This window comes from Podarcis gaigeae (assembly GCF_964106915.1).
Source record: "Podarcis gaigeae genome assembly, chromosome: 4".
NCBI classification, from domain to species: domain Eukaryota; kingdom Metazoa; phylum Chordata; class Lepidosauria; order Squamata; family Lacertidae; genus Podarcis; species Podarcis gaigeae.
The window spans coordinates 49,856,305-49,874,562 of record NC_139677.1 but is presented as its reverse complement, the minus strand read 5'-3'; the positions used below and the strand labels follow the sequence as shown (position 1 = coordinate 49,874,562).

Below are 18,258 nucleotides of genomic sequence, written 5' to 3'. Positions count from 1 at the left end.
ACCTCAGGTTACATACGCTTCAGGTTACAGACTCCACTAACCCAGAAATAGAGCTTCAGGTGAAGAACTTTGCTTCAGTATGAGAACAGAAATCGTGCTCCGGCGGCGCAGCAGCAGCAGGAGGCCTCATTAGCTAAAGTGGTGCTTCAGGTTAAGAACAGTTTCAGGTTAAGAACGGACCTTACCTTCGGAACGAATTAAGGACTTAACCTGAGGTACCACTGTACTTGGAATTGTGCTACAGAGAATAAAGCTTAATGGTTACTCTGGTATTGCACAATCCTTTGTTTCAGTCATAAACACTTCACAGAAGTAAAAAACTTTAAACCAGTTTTTGATTCAACTGATTCACCCTAGAATGGCTATTAAAATATCCACAGAGTTCGCTCTGCAAAGGTGTGTTGAATTCATAGGTGACCATTTGAATACACGTTACAAGCAAGTAACTATTTTTGCTAGTGCTAAATTTAGAATCCCCATTGGCCTTAAAATGATGGCTTTAGGATCTATAGTATTGGGGGGAACATTACTGATAGTGCACTGTGTGACTTTAGCTTTTTGTTTATTCAGGGTGCAGTACTAGCAGCAGTATCAAGCCACAAATTCAATTCTTTCTACGGTGATCCCCCTGAAGAACTGCCAGACTTCTCTGAAGACCCTACCTCCTCAGGTATTTCCATTTAAAAGAATATTACTCTAGTGACTTTCGGTCAGACGTATTCTAATTGTGGGTGGTATCCAACAGAGCACTTCTGCTAAAACCAGAATTTCCGCTTGCACAAGAGATATTTTCATTGGGTGTCAGACCACCACATGGGTGACTATCGCCACCTGGCCTTCAAAGCAGGAAATGTTCAGAGTGAAGCAGGATTGATGTAATAAGATTCCCAAGGAGCTGAACTCAGTAGTCTACCTGCCACAGCTTAAAAAAAATACATGTTTGAAGAATGTTAGAAACAGCAGAAGAGATTCCTGCTTTGTCTTCCTTAGAGATAAACTTCAGCTCAGACTAGGAAGTAGGAACATAGAAAGCAGCCTTAATTTATGTCAGACCATTAGGACATCTGGCTCAGTATTCCCTATAATGACCAGGAATGGCTTTCCAGGGTTTCAAACAGGAATCTTTATCAGCTGTCCATGGATGTTCCAGGGCAGTGGTTTTCAACCAGTGTGCCATGGCACCCTTGGGTGCCTTGAATGATGGTCGGGGTGCCATGAGCAACACTGACCTCTGTCCCTTTCCTTCCTTCCCTCCCTTCCTCTGATGCCCTCTCATGTCTCTCCCTCCCAAAGGCCTGCGCAGCTGTTTGTTGCAACAGCGCTGGCTACAAGCTCCGCATGTGAATGGTGCCTCTGGTGCTGGTCAGGGGGTGCTTCCCAGGCCTGTGGGACAGTGTGAAGAGGTACCTCTCTTTGGGGCATGGGGTGCAGCTCAGAGACCAAGGGTGGCAGCTGCGGCTGCCCAGAGGACTCCCAAGGAGAGGGGAGAGAAGAGGAGACTTGAGAGAACACTCCACAAGGGAACATGTTCGAAAAAGGGTGAGAGGCTGCCAGCTCTGAAGGCAAGGGGTGACATAACTGGGCTTCTGAGCCCCACAGGGGTGCCACAGAAAGAATGCAGTTGGTCAAGGGAGCCATGGACCCCAAAAGGTTGAAAATCTTTGTTCCAGGGGTTAAACCTGGGGTTGGTTGTAGTATATACTCTGCCACTGAGCTATGCTTCCCAATTCATATTGGGAGCAAGAAATCTATCTCTGTCCCAAGTCCTCTAGCAAGTGCTCTGGCAGCCTATTAGTTCAGTTAACTCAAGTAAAAGTGCTTTTGGTAATGTATAAAGCTCTGAACAACTTGGGATTTGGGTATCTGAGAGAATTCCTCTGCCAGCACCAACCTGTTGAGGCTTTGAGAACAGTGCCTGTGGTCCTGCTTTTTCTCCCTCATGTTAATGTTATTCACAGTGTGGGGACATAGGATAGGGTCTTCTCAGTGCTGGCACCCCAATTATGAAACACTTTTCCCCTATTAGCACAGACAGCTACTTCCTTGATGAGCTTCTGTCACCATTTAAAACTTGCTCAGGCTTATGGTGGACACAATTACCGGTATCTGTTCTCATCTATGGATCTTTACATTTTAATGCTGTCTGATTCTGTAGGTTTTATGATAATTTGATATTGTAGGATGTCCCACTGTTTTTATTTCAGTTATTTATTTTAAAGTTTATTGTTTATATTGTATTATTGATTTTTTGTAAACCTCGTTGTGATCTTTTTTTGGATAAAAAGTGGTATGCAAGTACTTCAATTAATGAATAGCGACTTGGGTGAGAGGTATTTTCAGTTATTTACACTGAAATTTGAAGAAGTTAAAAACAGCAAAAGTCTCTAACTTTGTTACTTCTATCATACTTCAGTAGAATTGAGGCAAATCTCTATCTTTGTCCCCAAGTCCTTTGGACCTACTAGCTGACTAATAATAATAATAATTTATTATTTATACCCCACCCATCTGGCTGGGTTTCCCCAGCCACTCTTTGAGGTGAGCAGTTGTGGCAAGGAAAAATAGAGGCCTCTTAGTAACCCAATCAGAACCAAATAACAAAAACAATTAGGAAGAGTAAAGGAACCTTTAAGGTGATGAAAAAATAATCCTGAGATTGATGTAACAAATGCATCTCCAAATTGTTCAGAATATTCTTTCCTATTCAGTATATTGTAAGTGATTCCCAGTTTGTATGAATTTTCTTTTTATCAAATAATATTTATAATTTGAACATAATTAATTCAGTTAATTAATATTTATCTTGCCATATCTTGATAAGTTGTTCTGTTACCAAAAGGGAGCACTTACTGATTACCCACCCACAAACACTATTAATGCATTGACATATTTCCCACTAGCTGTTATCTCTGATCTCTAAAATGTACTATAGTACACCGAAAGTCAGTCACAACTTTGCATAATATACATTTTCACTTCAATATTTTTGCATTATGCACTATGTTTTTCAAGAGCCATCTTTTAAAGATTCAGGAAGGCTTTCTTTCTACTGGTTCCTCAATCTTAATAGAAGCAGTAGCCCACTTGCATAACTGCCCTGTCATATTTCCTGTTCTAAAACTTGCATGGTTCCTCTTATTTTCTGTACAGCATCAGCATGATTTCTCTTCCTCATTTGAAGATATCAGCATGTATTAAAGCAAAGGTTCATAGTTAGTTTACATTGTCTCCGCATGCATCCTTGTGTCTTGAATATGTCAGGTGGAAGAGTTATGAAACTGAAGACGCCTCCTTCTCACACTAGGTTGCAGGAATGTGTTGATGCTGTATAGCTCTACTAAGCTATATTGCTATGTGTAATGCCATCCTACTGTATTATTTTGTTTTTGTTTTTCCAGAGGCAGGAAGGAGGTGCTTGAATGGTTTTTTGACACTAACTTAACTGTTCTCACTGGAGAATCCTTCAGAGGGATTTGTACCTTATTACTTGAAATAAAATAATTCAATTTTTAAAAAACGAATGTGGCATGAGATACAAGCTTATTAGTAAGGAACTTAAGAATCTTCAGTTCAGCTTTTATATTTAAATTTAACTGAAGTAGTGCTGTATGATTTTAAATCTGAGGGGAAAGGTGAAGAAGCATGATCTCTTGAGCTGCGAGCAATGTGCACTAAACCCTAATTCTCAGCCTTGGTCTTTTAACATTTATTTTGGGAACATAGTCTGCTTTACAAGTGTGTTGTATGGATTAGCAATGGTTTGAACACTTAAAAGCACTGTACAAATGCTGCTGGTTAATGCAATAATATTAATTCTTCAATATCTTCAATATCATACTTATTCTTATAAAATTATGGAAATCAGCAGAAATGCAGGTTGTTTACTGGCAAAACTTTCAGAATGCAAATTTCAAATGGGATTCTTCTTTCCAAGGTAATATCAGTTGAATTTTCTGGAATGTGACAGTTCCGGTAAGGAAGAGTTATGGTGTGTAGGGCAGTGCTTTTTCTGGGGGGATAGAGGGGTACACACATTCCTAAACATTTTGTGAATCTTTGTACATTTGCACATGTACTGTATCTATTTTTCCTAGTTTGAACTATAAAGTGGTGATTTTCTTGAGTCAAAATGAGAGTACACCTAAACATTTTTAAATGAAAAAAAGCACTCGTGTAGGTTATAAAGCAGTCTTCCCAAATCCCAGCAGCCCTGGTCAGCATGTGTAGTGGTTTCGGATACCAGGAGCTAAAAAGAAGTATTTTTAGATTACCTGTATTTATTGCTTTGCTTGTAATTATAAGAAATAATCTAAGACATGTTTGGTGTTTAGTGCTTGATACACTAAATTACCAAAATTATTTAAAAATTCTATAATTACAATCCTGCCTAAGCACTTCATCAAATGTTTAGGATGTCATTCTGCTTGTTGTTAGATTAACAGAATGCCAGAGGAAAATTATATTTTGGTTTTAAAAGATGTCAGTTTGATAAGGTAGTAAGGAAGCAATACTCAAGATAAATAATGTAACAAAAAGAGAAACAGTCACAGCAATCCTAAGGTAGGACACACTGTGAAGTAACATTAGATTATTATGGATATTACATTTATTTACTTAGTTACTTACTTACTTACTATACCACCCTTTATCCGAAGATTACCAATAACCCCCCTCCCATTAACACTTCTAAAAGGCTACAGAATCTTAATCAGCTAAAGCCCTAGTTACAGAGAAACATTTTTGCATGGCTCCTAAAAATATGTAATGAAGGTACCCGACAAGCCTCCTTGGAGAGAGCATTCCACAAACATAAATCCACCACATAAAAGGCCCATTCTCACGTTTCTACCCTCCAGATCTCTGGTGGAGGAGGCAAACAAAAAAAAAGCCTCAGATGATGATTGCAGGGTCTGGGTCGGTTCATATGGGGAGAGGCAGTCCTTGAGGCATTGCGGTCCTGAACCTTTTAAGAGTTTATAGATCCAAACCAGCACTTTGCTTACAGATAGCCAGAGTCCAGTTCTGCGATGTATCCCACCCCCGCACCCCCCACCCCGATAATTATAGACCACGCTTCTTCAAATTATCCCAGGGCAGGTTACAAAAATATAACACACACATTACAATGAACAATTAAAAAATCAGAAAACAACTAAATACCCTTCCCTTTACAAAAGTACATCTCCCTTAAAGCCCATAGAGTGTGAGCAAACTGGCTAGACTATTCAGGTAGACCAGATCACATAACCAAACCAACATCTGAGCTTGAACAAAAAAAGAACAGAGTTATTTAAACCAGTATAAGAAAAGTAAAACTGTCTTGAAAGGAAAATGGGGGGGGGGGGAGTTTGGTTACAGAAAGAAATGGTTTAGGCAATCTCACTATTCTTTTTTTTAAAAAAAAAAAACCATATGATTGTCTTAACAGAACTCTCATCACTCAGGAGTTTGAGTTTTATTTTTGGGTATGACGAATTGAGTTTGTCACTGAAGGTTTAAGTGCTTTGATTTGCCACTAGATGGCAGAGAGAATTAACTTTCTGGGACCATTTCCTTAACAGGCAAATGTTAATGTTTACTTGTATACTTTATGCCTAAAATGATGCAGTATGCAATCTTTGAAGCAGCAAAGGGGAGCCCCAAGTCCACAGGTCTAATTAGGTTTACCAGGCTTCAGTCAGACCCTCTGACTGGATCCAGTTTCCCACTCCTGCTTTAAAGCACAATACTTTCTTAATGAGCTAAAATATGTATGTGCATATATGTAACATTCTTCAGTAGTGTTGTAGCCTGAATGAAAAGAAGCAGATAAATGAAACTGTGGCATTGTGGTTGACATTATTACAACAAATCTAGATGCCAATTTTGACCTTGTATCTACAGGATCTAATAATGTCAGCCAAAACATTGCAGAGTCATCTGCCAGCAATGTCTTTCTGTATTCTATGCAGGATGAACAGGTCAAACACAAAAAGTGGACACAAATTTGACATCAGAACTTGTAATACTAGAGAATATTTTGACATACCAAGACACTTAAGACAGTCATCCTCAAACAAAGAAACTTTGGTGTTAGACTCCATTTTGAAACTGCTGGACTGCATGTTGTCAGGAAATTCAATTTGATCAGCTGTGATTGTCACTGTAACATTAATTTTCATGTAATTTTTACTGCTCTTTGTGCAATCTGGTTCCCTGTGACCTCACTCCTCTCCATCCATGCTACCTCAAAAAGTGTCTCCCAACTTGGAATTAGACTATACATTTTTTTATTTCACAAAACTTTATGCCAGCATTTTTCAATCTGTGGCCCAGGGATCCCTGGTGAGCCTCAGCCCTGAAGCCCAGGTGCAGTATAAACTTTTGACTAGGCTAATGCCAGCAGCAGTTCCCTGCATGCACAGTATGTTGACATGTGTTTCAGCAGGAATTGGTTAGACAGCAAGGCTAGAGCAGGGCTGCAGTATGCAAAATTTGAGAGAATGGAGGGAAAGGAAAGAATGAGAAAGAAAGAAAAGATGCGGGTGACAGGTAAACAGTGTGCCATGTGAATGTGAAGGAAGGAGTAGGATGTACTGATGGAGAAGATAAGTGTCTGGGCCCACTGCTGTGTGTTCTGGCATCTTCTGCCCCTGTAAGGAGTTATCAACACTCCTCCACAAGGGAGATGTAGCTGTTTCTCATGGGGACCTATGTACTATTACTACTACTTCACAGACACTGAGAGCAGATATGAGTGCCCTGAAACAGTAAGAAGTACTCTGATCTGCTATGAAGTTTCCCAAGTGCTGGGCATAGCCCAACATGCAGGAAAATGGGTGCACACCTTCCTGTTCCCGGAGTGACCAGCTCTCAGTAGTAGTGGCTAGAAAAGTGTTTCTCAAACTTGGGTCCCCAGCTGTTCTTGAACTACAGCTCTCATCATCCCTGACCACTGGTCTTGCTAGCTAGGGATGATGGGAATTGTAGTCCAACAGTAAATGGGGACCCAAGTTTGAGAAACACTTAACAGCTACCTCAACACAATAGCGGAGCTTCACAGTGGTGCTTGTGTAGCTCATGCAGTTGCTGTTTGAACCTATCACTTCAAAGGTGGTATTCTTAGTAGGATTCATCCTGACCAAGAGACTTTCTTTGAGACTTCTTGTGCCATATTTGGCACTGCACAGAGATGGAGTCATGCTGAAATCTGACATCTCAGGTTTACCCAAAGTCCATTCCATCTTAATGAGCCTATAGTTCTTCTAGAATTTTTCCCAAACCTGGGATTAGAATAGGACAAAGCAGTGCATAGCTTAGATGTTTGCTAGGCTTTGTCCTTTTAGTTGTCCAGGACCAGATCATCGGGAGAATCTGCCACCGTCAATTTGCTGTAGGTATGCAAAACTGAGTGAACTAGTCTCAGTTCAACATTTCATTCACTAAGTGTCCATCTTCACCTCTATGGACTGGCAAAGCTTGTTGCTCTGAAACAGGTCCAGCTTTATTCCCATGGGCTTTTGTAGCTTCCACTGGGTTCTTTCAGGGAGTTGCACTACTAAATATTTGGCCCCCTGCAACATTGCAGCCCTTGTTCATCACTTCTAGCTGGATGTGAGATCCCGGACGGGCACCTTACTCAGCTTTTTGCTTTCTTAGCCCTTGTCCCACCTCCAGTAAGCTTGCTACTCTACCAATATGTGTAACTGCATAGAGACTTGTACCTGTTGTTCTTTGAACGGTCATCTGTGCAGGCACGCAGCCTGTTCCCTTCTGCAGGCATTACTATTTTTCTACATGGCTAATTTATATATGTGTTGTGACCATTGAAAATTTGAACTGAGTGGGAAGGTGGGTGCATTGAGGATGGAGTGCCTGCCAAATTCTAGCTTAGGTTGAGAATGTTCCCAAATGAGACTCTGTGCAAAATCCATATGTGTATCTGCACAGATGACTACTCAGAGAACTGGCATTATAGGTAAACAACCTGTTCTTTGCATCACACTTGTTTTCTTCTTCTGCCTGATGTTGAATACATCTACTCACCATAATGTTTACATATATGTATTTGTTTTCCTGTCTGAGCAGTTTTAAGATCATTTTTACAATAATTTTCCTAGCTAATCCAGCTACAAAAAGGACCAAAGTTTCTCACAATTGAATCACAGGTTAATGTTTTGAAATTATGATCAAACTGCCTGGTAAATTAAATTTACTAAAGATGTGAAAAGCTATGATGCTCTATAATTATGCACACAGATTTTGCATATATATCATGTACACTTGTTCTTCCTTACTCCTGTATGGCATAACTGATAGCAAAAATATTGTACTTGTTTTAATTTCAAAAATTATACAACTGCCAGAAAGTCAGGTGTTTAGAATAGGGAAAATGTATGACAGGGTCTGCTTCCCCATTTTGTATTGCTTATTTTAACCAACATATTAAAATATAATCTATAATAAATAAAAAGTGTTTGTGTGTTCATCTTTTTTGTGTGGCTAAGCTAGTGTGCCAGGTTGCAGCTTTTATAATTGCTTATTTTGAAATCTTCATGCTATTTGTTGTTTGTCCAAATGCTGCCTTTCCTGCTAGGACTTCTAGCTGCAGAAAGTAGGTATCCCTTTGTTTTCCTCTAAAGCTTTGCATTCTGCTACTGTGTTTGGCTTGCATGTTTAAATCTGCTATTTTCTCCTTTATCCCAGTTTTATATTGCCTGTGCTTAAAAGAAACATAAAACCATGCTGTAATTGTATACACTATTTGGTAGTTAAGTATAATAAAAAATGTTTCTTCTGGATTTTTTTTTTTGAAAGCTGTTCTTGATATAGTATTAAGAGTAAGAACACAATTCTTCTCCAAGCAAGGGTGCAAAACCTGCATATGGCAGGTTTCCTCAACTAATCAATGCAGCCCTGTTTCTCTTCCTCAGTTCAAAGCACAAAGAAGCACACGGCCTTAAGGTAGGCAGAGGCAAACTCAGTCCTCCAGATGTTTTGAGACTACAACTCCCATCATCCCTGACCACTGGTCCTGTTAGCTAAGGATGGTGGGAGTTGTAGTTCCAAAACATCTGGAGAGCCAAATTTGCCTGTGCCTGCCTTAAGGGAAATGGGAGGTCTGTGTGCCTCACCCTCTCCCCTCCTGTAATTTTAAGTTACTGAAAATCAATATATTGAGTAACTTATAATACACATGTTCTCTCTTCTCCACTCTCGCATTCAATCCCCCCCCCCTTTTCATTTTTTGCAATAGTTGTAGTTTTCCAAAAGTGTGCAAACTATGTATAGCATCAACTAGTGTTGCTTCCAAATTATGGCCTCAAATCATAGTTTGGAGACAGTTCCTGGTTAGTGCTAACCATAGTTTTGCCTGATTCAGATGCCTCACCAATTGCTGGTTATCACAGCCCATGGAGCAGAATGGAGAAGCTGCATGCAAAGCTGGAGTTGGGAGAACATGAACCCACCACACAGCCTGATCTTCAACTGTGGTTAGAATAGGTAAACATATTGAAGCTGCCTTATGGTGTGTCAGACTATAACTCTGTATTTTGTCTGTTCAGACAGGCAGCAGCTAGAGATGGACAAGTTTCCCCTCATTTGCTTTTGATTGACTTGTGAATGAACATGCCTTTGCTTTCTGTGTAGAATCCTCTTTATTTTAAATATTAGTACAAGTTTCACGACACTTAAGAAGATAATACCCTGTTCTAAATCTAAGGATCTCCTCTAAGTGAAGTGCCCTAAAGTGTCAGATCTGTTTAGGCAATACTATTACCACAATGGGGACTTTTTCTTTTTTTGTCACCAGCTGTATGCATTCTGCACATCTGCAGGTTTGCCATGCAACAATGGAATCTGATATCTGCTGCAGAATTTGGTATTCTGGATATCACAGTTTCTAACTCAGGGTGCTAGAATGGGATATCAGAATTAAAATTGCTACTCTTCTGGAAAGTTCTATTTGGTTGCTCTAATTAGAACACACGTATGCATTCCACTGTTCAAGTATATGGCACAGACAACAGTGGTCTAGTATCTGACTAAAAAAAGTAGCTTAGGTATTAAAACGGGGTAATTAACTATAAAATGTATATCAGTTTCCTTTAAATTTTGTTCATTTTTAAGAAGTGGCATTTCCTTACCATTATTAAAGATTGCACAAAATCAGTAAGCTAGGGGTATGAGGTAGATATTTCCATGTTTATGCATATGGAAATACATTGACTTTCCTGCCCACATCAAATATTTACTAAAGACAAATCAGTGTAGCATGTTGGAGTACTTATGGTATGATACTTGAGAATGAAATGGTGTTTGAGAAACAAAGTATTTCATGTAATATGGAAACAAGACAGCTTCGGTCAGCAAAAGGTAGTAGCTAGGATTTAAAGACCTATTTTAGGTCTTGAGCACCATACCTCAGTTTCTGCTATGCAAAATTGACCTTTTTCCTCTTATGTGCTTGTCCACCATTCCTTTCACAAACTGCTTTTCACAAACCATTTGGTGGTGGTGGGATTTAACATTTTAGATTGGGGGATGGGAGTGGGTCGCTGTGCCAGAAGAGCCAATTTTACTTTAATTTTTGCCTTTGCTCACCTAGTTAGTACATTCCAGACATGTGGGGCTACAGCTAGCATCGGCCTGGCTAGCACTGCACTTCTCTTTGCATCTTAACCAAAGTTCATAATTTATAACAAATTCTGTTCAGTTTCAGAACAAACCAATTTCAAACTGTGCTATCTGAAGCTGATTGTTAAACTATCCATAGACTGTTAGAAACCACAGTCACAGACAATGGCAAGATGAGATTAGGGGAAACTGAAACACAACACTGCCCAAGTCGTCCTTCTGGCCTCAAAGGAAGAGTGGGAGGGGAGCTTGGATGCCTTCCAACTCGAACATACCATGCTACACCGTGGATTACACATGATTTATGAACTCAACCAGTGAAAAATGTTGGCTGCTCTTGCATTTCTGATTTAAAACCAATACACTCTTGTCAGATCATGTTACAGACTTAGGCATAATTGGATTGTGGTGGAACCAACTTTAGATGCTTTGTGCTGACAAACTCATGGTTGGATTGAGGAAGCCATTTTCATATGCTATATGAAAATTGTTTTGTGTTAATGTATTTTTTAATTTATAGAATATAAATACGTGAAAATATGTTCATTATGTTCAAATAACAGTTCCTCAGCAAAAGTTACAGCTTTATGTCTTGTTTCATTGAAATATTCTTGTTCCACTTGAGCCCTCAGTCTTTTCTCTAAGTAGTTTTTTCTCTGTGTCCTTGGCTATAGGAGCAGTCTCACAAGTGCTGGACAGCCTTGAGGAAATCCATGCGCTTACAGATTGCAGTGAAAAAGATTTAGATTTTCTACATAGTGTTTTCCAGGATCAGCATCTTCATACGTTACTAGATGTAAGTATTTTCCTAGGCAGACATATCTGGTTATTGAAATATTTTGAGCAGATCAGTGTTTCTTGGTTGTGGAGAATATTAAAATTGCTATAGATCTTGAAACAGCTTGGAGGAGGAAGTGCCTAAGGTACCCTAGCCTCAAATTGCCTTAAAACATTTCATGTCAAAATTGTGATCAGTGTCTGGTATATTTTAGCTGGTTCTATAAATGGTCATAACAGCCAGCACTTTGAATTGTGCATACACCTTAATTGGAAGCCATTATCACTCCTTGAAAGCTGGTGTTCTTTCCTACTTGCTTCCATCCAGTGTCTCAGACACCGAGGATTCCCTTCTCTGTCTAGGAAGTAGGCTCTTCCAGAGAGAAAGGCATTACCAGGGATTGGGCTCAGTGGCACCTGTCACTGAATGCAGCTAAAAACATGGCCACTGGATTCATGATCAGTATAGTTTTCAAACACATTTCATAGAAAACTGCATAAAATGTCTATAACAATAATCCAGTCTGGAAGTTGTCAAATGATGAATCGCAATTATGGTTCCTGTTTTAGAATTACTGCCATGTAAATCTGTACAACACTGTTCCTTCTGAAAAGCAAACTGTGAAAATTGCATTGCCTTCAGTAGGACTTTCATGCAAGTACTCTGTGGAGCACCAGTGCTTTTATCTTCTTAATTTATATACGTACCTTACAGGTGGTCATGAAAATATAGCACAAATTGATTAGTTTTGATTCATGAAACTTGTAACCCCCGCACAAGGAATTTCCATTTTACTTTTCTTATGAAAGTTATATTCTGCCCAATTTCCCACAGCACAACTGCTGCGGGGGGGGGGGTGTGGATGACAGCAACAAAATCCTCAATTCACTAATAGTTCACTGCTGCCTTCCTTGGTGGGCACAAATTAAATTTATCTTATGGAATCAAGCAGTTTAGTTATCTACCGGGGACAACTTACATGGGTGATTCTGAATAGAGATGACATTCAGTTTGCCAGTTAAATTTCTGCTTAGTAGTATTGGGTTTTGTATATCCGAGGCTAGTTTGTGCTGCCACCTTTGTCTGTCCTGAGCTCTATAGCTATAGTTGGAAATATATGAATAATCAACTTATGAAGTTAGTGTTACTTTTTATTTCATACACGGTTTTTAAGGTAAGGGATATTTGTGCAATGGTTTCTGTTCTTGTAAAAAATAAATCTTGAGTTTTAATATTTATTTGGAAACAAATCTCACAGAGTTCAGTAACTGTTTCATAAGTGTATTTTGGCTTGCAGTCTAGCTAGCAGGACCAGTAGTCAGGAGTGATGGGAGACAGCTCTAGCCACTACCATTGAGAGCAGGTCAGAGCACTCTGGAAACAGGGAGGTGTGAACCTGTGTTTTTTGCATGTTGGGTTATGCCCAGCACTTGGGAAACTTCATAGCAGATCAGAGCACCACTTACTGTTTTGGGCCTTTCATATCTGCTCTCAGTGGCAGCCAGCAGAGGAAAGGCACTTTATGCAGCACTACTGTGTCCAGTCGGGTGGCGCTGTGGGTAAAAGCCTCAGCACCTAGGGCTTGCCGATCGAAAGGTCGGCGGTTCGAATCCCCGCGGCGGGGTGCGCTCCCGTTGCTTGGTCCCAGCGCCTGCCAACCTAGCAGTTCGAAAGCACCTCCGGGTGCAAGTAGATAAATAGGGACCGCTTACCAGCGGGAAGGTAAACGGCGTTTCCGTGTGCAGCTCTGGCTCGCCAGAGCAGCGATGTCACGCTGGCCACGTGACCCGGAAGTGTCTCCGGACAGCGCTGGCCCCTGGCCTCTTGAGTGAGATGGGCGCACAACCCCAGAGTCTGGCAAGACTGGCCCGTACGGGCAGGGGTACCTTTACCTTTACCTTTACTGTGTTCAGTAAATAGTGTTGGGGAATGTTGGCCATCAAAAAAGGTTTGTGGCCATTCCTATTCTTTAGCATAGCCACAAGATATAACCATTTTTGTGTGTTGTGTGGTTATGTTTGTTTTGGAAAGAATTTTTTGAGATGTTTTAGCAAAAGGTAGACTATGTAGTTATGATGTTTGTGTTTTTCCTTTTAGCTTTATGACAAAATTAACACAAAATCTTCACCGCAAATCAGGAATCCGCCAAGTGATGCTGTACAGAGAGCCAAAGAGGTAAGCATTTTAAACATGTTTGAACTGGTTGAGTACAGACTTCTATGTCCTAGATCCAAATGAAGTAACTGTCAAATTGTTACCCATGGTGCTGTAACATGCTCCATGCACAATGTTCAGCTTGCATGAGTAACTACAGTGGTGTTAGAGTCTTCAAAGATACGTAGTATAATTATCCTAATGGAACTTGAAGAAGTCAGTGGTATCCTGCTGATCCCAACTGTGGCAATAACACAATTGGTTTTCCCCCTACAGAATGATGTTGCTATCTAGTAACAACAAGGAGCACATACCTGTGAACCTCTCCTCCTCTTCCTTTATTTTCTCTTCTCTCTCTCTCTCTCTCTCTCTCTCTCTCTCTCATTCACACACCCCACACAAACTAACCAACCAACATACATCTCCCTCTTTCTTTTACTCTTATACAGACATAGACCACACAGATCTACCTATTCTGATGTTTCCTCTTTCTCACACATGCACACCAACCTATTTAGCTCTCCCCGTTTTCACACATACACCTAGACTGCACTGATCTACCTGGCCCCATTTTCTCTCACTCTTACAGACACAATGCACAACTATCTAAATACTTTCCCTCTCCTTTCTATCTCTCATTCACATACCCCCACCTCTTCCACCAACCTATCTACCTACTCTCCTTTTATGTCTCTCACACACCTGCTCCCACTTTTCTATTGTTCTCTCTCTCTCTCTCTCTCTCACACACACACACACACACACACACACACACCAATGATGGATACACCATACTGAGTGATACATCCACACCCAAGAATCATAAAAATCAAGTTACAGTGGTGCCCCGCAAGACGAACGCCTCGCAAGACGGAAAACCTGCTAGACGAAAGGGTTTTCTGTTTTGGAGGCGCTTCGCAAAACGAATTTCCCTATGGGGTTGCTTCGCAAGACGAAAAAATCTTGTGAGTTCCCGCGGGTTTTTTTCGCTTTCCCCCCCCTTTTCCTAAGCTGCTAAGCCACTTAACAGCTGATCGCTAAAAGCCGCTAGACCGCTGTAGCACTAATCCGCTAAGCTGTCAATGGGCTTGCTTCGCAAGACGAAAAAACCGCTAGACGAAGAGAATCGCGGAACGGATTCTTTTCGTCTTGCGAGGCACCACTGTACAGCCACACCACAATTAGGAAAGTCCCTTCATGGGTAAAGCAAATACATTGCTCTTCCTACCACTTCTGCACAAATCTGTGTGTCCTGACACTGGCATATTAGCATTTGTCCCAGGACACTGTGGGCCTTCTTAAGGAGCTTTTTCTGCTAAAATGTGGGGTACACATAGCTAGTTAGTTATGCAGATCTGAGACTATTTATGAATCTCATGAAGACCCATCCAGGTTCCTTGGAGGGAATGAGTGGGAGATAAATGTAACAAATAAATACAATGCTATTCATAATTAGCATTTTGCTTTGGAATTAAATAATTTAAATTTGTTTAATTTGAATTGAGAGTTTCCTTGAACACTTATTATTTCATCTGTCAAAAGAAAAGTAAGATATTTTAATTAAGTAATTCACTTCTTTTAGACCTTCTATAGAGTTACATTCATATGATGGGGTTACGGCCGATCGGGGGACGGGAATTAATTTGTTTAAAAGTTCAATTCATTTAATTAGCATGTCTGCTGATTTGGTTCCCAGGTATTGGAAGAAATTTCATGTTACCCTGAAAACAGTGATGCAAAAGAACTGAAACGTATTTTAACACAACCTCATTTCATGGTAAGCAAATGTTTGTTTGTTTGTTTGTTTTAAAAATGTAAAACAATTTTATATTGTTTTATAACAGTAAAATGTTGCAGTGGCCATTCTTAACATTTGTCGTTGAAGCCTCTGCATCGGGGGGAAATTCCTGTGAGCATTAAAACAAAAATCTAGCTAAGCGCACAGAAGTATGCTCAATCAACCATTTGGATTAACACTACTAACAGTTTAGTTGACAGTAATCATGGCATTTGTCATCTTCTAGTTATAGTGACAACAGAAAAGTCTCGAAACAATTATTTTATCTAAGGCTGCAATTCTGCATTGGGAATACCACTGAATTCAGTGGTACTTATGAGCAGAAACATGTAACTAAGGTAAAATAATTTTAAAAGCAAATCTGTTGAGATGAATCAACTCTCATAATATAAAATTTGTGATAACTAATTAGCAACATATTATTATTTAAATGTATTTATTTAACTTATTTCGGTCCTGCCTGTCTGATATCTAACTTAGCCATCTACCGTATTTTTCGCTCTATAAGACGCACCAGACCACAAGACGCAGCTAGTTTTTGGAGGAGGAAAACAAGAACAAAAATATTCGAAATCTCAGAAGCCAGAACAGCAAGAGGGATCTCTGCGCAGTGAAAGCAGCAATCCCTCTTGCTGTTCTGGCTTCTGGGATAGCTGCGCAGCCTGCATTCGCTCCATAAGACGCACACACATTTCCCCTTACTTTTCAGGAGGGAAAAAGTGAGTCTTATAGAGCAAAAAATACAGTATAGGCTAAGAGGAACCCTGTAAGCCTTGACACTGTGATCAGGCATAGCTGGACTGTGGCATGGCCAAGTCAACACAGGAAATGTGGAGCTAATTTATTATGTTCGGGAATAAGCTAGCTAGGTCTGCAGTGGGCAATGTGACAAAATCTGCCCACTCCCCCCCCCAAAAAAAAGGACCTGGGAAAGGAGGCCATTGGCCATACTTTCTTCACGTGGATGAGTATTGCTGCTATCACTTGGAACTCCTCTTTTAATTAAAATAATTGCAGTTCCTTCAAAAACATCAATCTACCCACTCTTTAGTTTTTGTTTTCACTGAATTAAGGGTGCTATTAGGAGCAAACATTATCTCACCATTCCCATAGAGTACAATACTCTTGTTTCCAATAAACCACAATTTTTTTAAAAGGAAAGTTAAGAGGTGTGCATGTGTGTCAATGAAGTACACACACATCACACAATAATGTAAATACAGTGGTACCTTGGTTTAAGAACAGCTTAGTTTATGAACAACTTGGATTAAGAACGCTGCAAACCCGGAAGTAGGTGTCTTAGTTTGTGAACTTTGCCTTGGAAGCAGAACATGTTCCGCTTCCTGTTGAGTGTAAATTGAGTCCCCCGCTGCTATGGGAAAGTACACCTTGGTTTAAGAACGGTTTGGTTTAAGAACGGACTTCTGGAACGGATTAAGTTCGTAAACCAAGGTACCACTGTTGCTTGGGTTTTGAAATCTGACAAAAAAGATACAGTATGATTCTAAGACACCATCATTATGTATGTAGAATATGTTCAATCCTCATACATGTAGAGTAAGCACAAGAAATTGTGGAACATCCTAACTGTTATTTTCTTACAGGCCTTGCTTCAAACTCATGATGTTGTGGCACATGAAGTTTACAGTGATGAAGCATTACGAGTTACACCACCTCCCACATCTCCATATTTAAATGGAGATTCTCCAGAGAGCGCCAATGGAGACATGGACATGGAGAATGTAACAAGAGTGCGATTGGTTCAGTTCCAGAAAAACACAGATGAACCAATGGTAAATAGACAGCTGCTCCCATATAAAGATACCTGACTTGCATCCATTCATTACCAGATGGTAAATTGTGACTAATGACTGGATTATATAAAACTTAGTTATAAATCATTTTTAATTTCTATCTTTAGAATGGCATTTGATAGCTAATCATTAAAAATGTTTTATTGGGGATTCTTAATAAGTTGTAGCATTACATATTGCATTTTCCTAACTTTAGAAACAGACTTCAATTTGTAGTTAACTGTGTTGCTGCTGCAGCTGCTTAGCCCAACTATATCATAGTATATTCTCATTCCAATTCAGTTTTCCGAGTGTTGTTGCTTATGTAGCCAAAAGGCAACAGCCATATAAAAGAGTTTCATGGGAAGAATCCCCAAAAGTAGACCAATGAGGACTCACTGCCCATGGAATGCTAGCTCTTTGTGGGGGACAGGGGTGAAAACTGGATGGGAGTGGGGATCGGATGGAATGGCTGGAAAATAAGGCAGAAACACATAGATATAAAAGTACTCGACCATTCACGCTCTTGCTAGCTGAAGCCTGCTTGTTCTGCCTAAAAAGGGGAAATTTTGAAGGTTCCCTCGAAACAGACACATACCATTCTGTTGTGAGGACCCACCTACGCATCCTAATAGCTAACACATATGGCTGAGCACCAGTCCATGTATCACTGAAACAATATCTACACACAAGAGGAAGAATCCAAGTTGGTAGAACTCTTAAGAACCTCTGCAGAAATACAAAAAAAGCAAAACTAGGCGGGGAAGCCCATGTGGGCAGGAATAACTGCAGAAGGAACCGCTGAACACTGAGCATGCTCATCTGTCATGGAATTCTGGCTCATATAGGCGAGGGGAAATAGAACTGAATTGCTGGCAAGCTAAGCAACATTGTTATGCTGAAAAGAAAGTAAAACCCTTAAATTGCAATGAAAAACATGATAATGGCTATTCCAACAACAACTTGGGATTTTGCAGAAGAATAAAGTCATAGATACTCTCAGAAAGGTTACCTCAGTTTATATATCTGATTTCTAGCTTACAAAAGTATCCTCCAAGTGAACTTCGAATATCTGATAGAGGATATTCTCTCAAGAGAAGAATTACGACCTTTCTTGG

The 18,258-nt window shown here is 40.0% G+C and overlaps 1 protein-coding gene across 23 annotated transcripts in view; it reads left to right on the top strand.

The window, feature by feature from the left end:
* CASK (calcium/calmodulin dependent serine protein kinase) overlaps positions 1–18,258 on the top strand; it is a 121,794-nt gene that overhangs the window by 68,997 nt on the left and 34,539 nt on the right. For 13 of the 23 annotated variants that reach the window (XR_014563273.1, XR_014563274.1, XM_083734692.1 and 10 more), the window contains 5 exons: positions 571–670; positions 11,292–11,413; positions 13,493–13,570; positions 15,246–15,326; positions 16,952–17,140. Coding sequence is in view for 21 of the 23 variants with exons in the window: in XM_083734692.1 (XP_083590818.1) it covers positions 571–670; positions 11,292–11,413; positions 13,493–13,570; positions 15,246–15,326; positions 16,952–17,140 (570 nt within the window). In the remaining 2 variants the exon portion in view is untranslated. Of the gene's footprint in view, positions 1–570; positions 671–8,575; positions 8,594–11,291; positions 11,414–13,492; positions 13,571–15,245; positions 15,327–16,951; positions 17,141–18,258 lie in introns of all 23 variants that reach the window. The other 10 variants (XM_083734683.1, XM_083734681.1, XM_083734678.1 and 7 more) reach the window with 1 other exon arrangement.